This window comes from Mustela lutreola, chromosome 3, assembly GCF_030435805.1.
Source record: "Mustela lutreola isolate mMusLut2 chromosome 3, mMusLut2.pri, whole genome shotgun sequence".
NCBI classification, from domain to species: domain Eukaryota; kingdom Metazoa; phylum Chordata; class Mammalia; order Carnivora; family Mustelidae; genus Mustela; species Mustela lutreola.
The window spans coordinates 48,678,385-48,681,595 of record NC_081292.1 but is presented as its reverse complement, the minus strand read 5'-3'; the positions used below and the strand labels follow the sequence as shown (position 1 = coordinate 48,681,595).

Sequence of the window (3,211 nt, the reverse complement as noted above, 5' to 3'; positions counted from 1 at the left end):
GCATATGTCTTTTCCACTTAATGTTTTCATTTTATTTGGGTAAATACCCAGTACTGAAATACTGGATAGTATGGTATTTCTGTTTTTAATTTCTTGAAGAACCTCCATACTGTTTTTCACAGTGGCTACACCAATTCATATTCTGTGAGTATCTTTGATTAAATCCTACTGCCTTCATTGTGCCAGGGGTGGAACTATGGCTATCTTTGCTTACATTTATATCCTGAATAGTAAGCACTGTACTTGGCAAAAGTAGGACATTTGTATGATGTCTGCCCATAGCAGATGATCAATTATGACTCATTATTAGTTCACTGGAGTCATTTGAAGTCATCTGATAAATAACTTGGCTTATAACTTGAAGCCTTTATTTAAAGTATTTTCCATGGTATCCAATCAAGATTCATGATGAGACAAACTATATACTTTTCTTAAATTCTAGTAACTTTTTCCTTCTCTCCACCTCCTCAAATATGACTTTTTCTTCCAGATGCAATTAAAACATCATCATTTCATCATGTCTATTTTGAATACTCCATAAAGCTTTCCAAATCCATAAAGCTTTTTAATACATAAAACTTTCTAAACTTCAATAGCACTTTTTTATTGGTGGTGGTCATTTAGCACATAATGAACTTGCTTGTGCAGTTTAACATTCTCATGTATATTTGTCTTTCATCTTTCAATGGAGCAATTTTATATTATCCAGCATCTTTTATGGTGCTATAATGAAACTAAGTAGTTAACACGTATTTGTGGAAATGTTGATTCATCTCTGACAGAGGAAGGTCATGAAGTGTCATCTGTCTCATGAAGGAAAGTTTAAAGGATATTTAATTTAATTTTCACATCAATATGTTAAAGGTAGCAACAGTAATCATGTCCCAGTTTAAAGAAATCAGACTTGTTAAAATCCCTTCTGGTGTCCGTGTGGAGATCTAACTAGGTTTTCAGATCCCCTGCATTTTTAGGTTTAACAATGTTTTAGGGCATAAATAACCATGGGGCATAATTAGGAAACTAAATGAAGTCTTGTCATGTACAGTGTCACCCAATGGGCAGTCAGTAAGTGAGGAGCTGCTTATATCCAGAGTGAAGCTCTCTGGATCACTGAGCACTGAAGGTTGAAAATCTGGGTCTAGATTCAGAGGAAGCACGTGGTGAGAGGTTCTGACTGAAAAATGGGTAACTGGTAAAGACTAAGCAATTGAAATAGGGCGACTGTTTCTTGGTCCAGAAGATTAGACTCTTCTTTGGTAGTAGACTGTCTTTATTTTGCGCAACTTCTCTGGGATGAATTCTGTGATTTACAGGGCCCCACTTGGTAAACCCCAAAGGTAAACTTGTTCATTTTCCCTTCAGATTCTATTCCTTATACCTTCTTGATCACTATTTTCTTCCCTATCCTCTGTCACTCCAATTCTTTCATACTCTTTATATATTTTTTTCCAATAGATATGAGAACACATTATGTTTGACTTATTAGTAAATAAAAACTACAGGTCAAAAAGGGCAAAAAGCTTTCAAATCTCTCAGGAGTTGAGGAGAAATTATTTTTCCAATGTAGAAGACATAAAAAAGAAAAATTAAAGTTTTCATATTAAAACAAGATGAATGTTCATATCCTGCTACATGTTTCCTGATATGTTTATATATGTTTAAAAAAATTGAAATCCATCCCAAGTGTCCATTAACAGATGAATGGATAAGAAGATTTGGTGTCTCTCTCTCTCTCTCTCTCTCTCTCACACACACACACACACACACACACAAAAAATGGAATACTGTTTAGCCATAAAAAGAATAAAATCTGATCAATTGCAACAACATGGATGGAGCTAAAGAGTATAATGCTAAACAAAATAAGCCAGTCAGAGAAAGACAAATACCATATAATTTCACTCATATGTGGAATTTAAGAAACAAAACAAATGAATAAAGAAAAAAAGGAGACAAATCAATAAAACAGACTCTTAACTACAGAGAACAAATAGATGGTTACTAGAGGGGAGGTGAGTGGGAGGATGGGAGAAATAGGTAAAGGGGATTAAAAGTACACTTCTCGAGGCGCACCGAGTGAACCAAGATGGCGGCTCCCGTGGATCTGGAATTAAAAAAAGCCTTCACAGAACTTCAAGCCAAAGTAATTGACACTCAACAGAAGGTGAAGCTTGCAGACATACAGATTGAACAGCTAAACAGAACGAAAAAGCATGCACATCTTACAGATACAGAGATTATGACTTTGGTAGATGAGACTAACATGTATGAAGGTGTAGGAAGAATGTTTATTCTTCAGTCCAAGGAGGTAATTCACAGTCAACTATTAGAGAAACAGAAAATAGCAGAGGAAAAAATTAAAGAATTAGAGCAGAAGAAATCCTACCTAGAGCGGAGTGTGAAGGAAGCTGAAGACAACATCCAGGAGATGCTAATGGCACGAAGGGCACAGTAGGAAATCTCTAGCAGAAGCTTCCTGCCCCCTCCCATTCCTGGCAAGGGCAGAGGGGCCCATGCGGGGAAACAGCCTCTCTTCTACCCTGACGGACTTTTTATTTGGATGATCTGGTAACCCTATATTTTCTACTTCACCCTGATCCCCTTTAAGATCCCAGCTCTGTATTTTTTATCCTGGCTCTGTCTGACACCCCTACCCAGAAGACTGTTCTCCCCTAGGGGTGAATCACCAACTCCCAGGAGAGGGAAGATGGGAGCCAGGACAGACAGGGGAGCTCTGTCCAAGCCTATTACTGGTTACACTGCTTAGACCAATAAATGGCATCTGTTCCCCCTCCCCCCCCCGCCAAAAAAAGTACACTTCTCTTCATGAGCACTGAGTGATAAATGGAGTTGTTGAATCAGTATATTGTATACCTGGAGATAATATGACATTGTATGTTAACTACCCAGGAATTAAAATTTAAAAAAATGGAAACAAGAAAAAATAAATTCGTGAGTGATATATACCTCTCATATATCTATCTATCTGACCTATTATCTTTTAATAGCTATCCTCTACCCATGTAACATAAAAAAGTCTATTATATATATTTTTAGGATGGAGATTTTAGATTATTTTGATTAGCCTTTTAGTTTCTGTTAATCAGGGAACCTGGGAATTTTGAAATAAGAAAATTACTCAGGCAGCACGTTACGTTTTTATGTATATAGTCCACATTGGCAACAACTACTCCAAATAGACATCCAGAGT

The 3,211-nt window shown here is 36.7% G+C and overlaps 1 protein-coding gene across 1 annotated transcript; it reads left to right on the top strand.

Annotated features, from left to right (window-relative positions):
• The first annotated feature begins 2,070 nt into the window (after positions 1 to 2,070).
• Positions 2,071 to 2,792, top strand: LOC131828035 (prefoldin subunit 1-like). Its single transcript, XM_059168911.1, has one exon. It carries the CDS (start codon positions 2,087 to 2,089, stop codon positions 2,453 to 2,455), a length of 369 nt encoding a protein of 122 aa, XP_059024894.1. The 5' UTR covers positions 2,071 to 2,086; the 3' UTR covers positions 2,456 to 2,792.
• Positions 2,793 to 3,211: the final 419 nt, after the last annotated feature.

Coding starts and splice junctions, on each gene's coding strand:
- LOC131828035 (XM_059168911.1), top strand. CDS start 2,087: ATGGCGGCTCCCGTGGATCTGGAATTAAAAAAAGCCTTCACAGAACTT.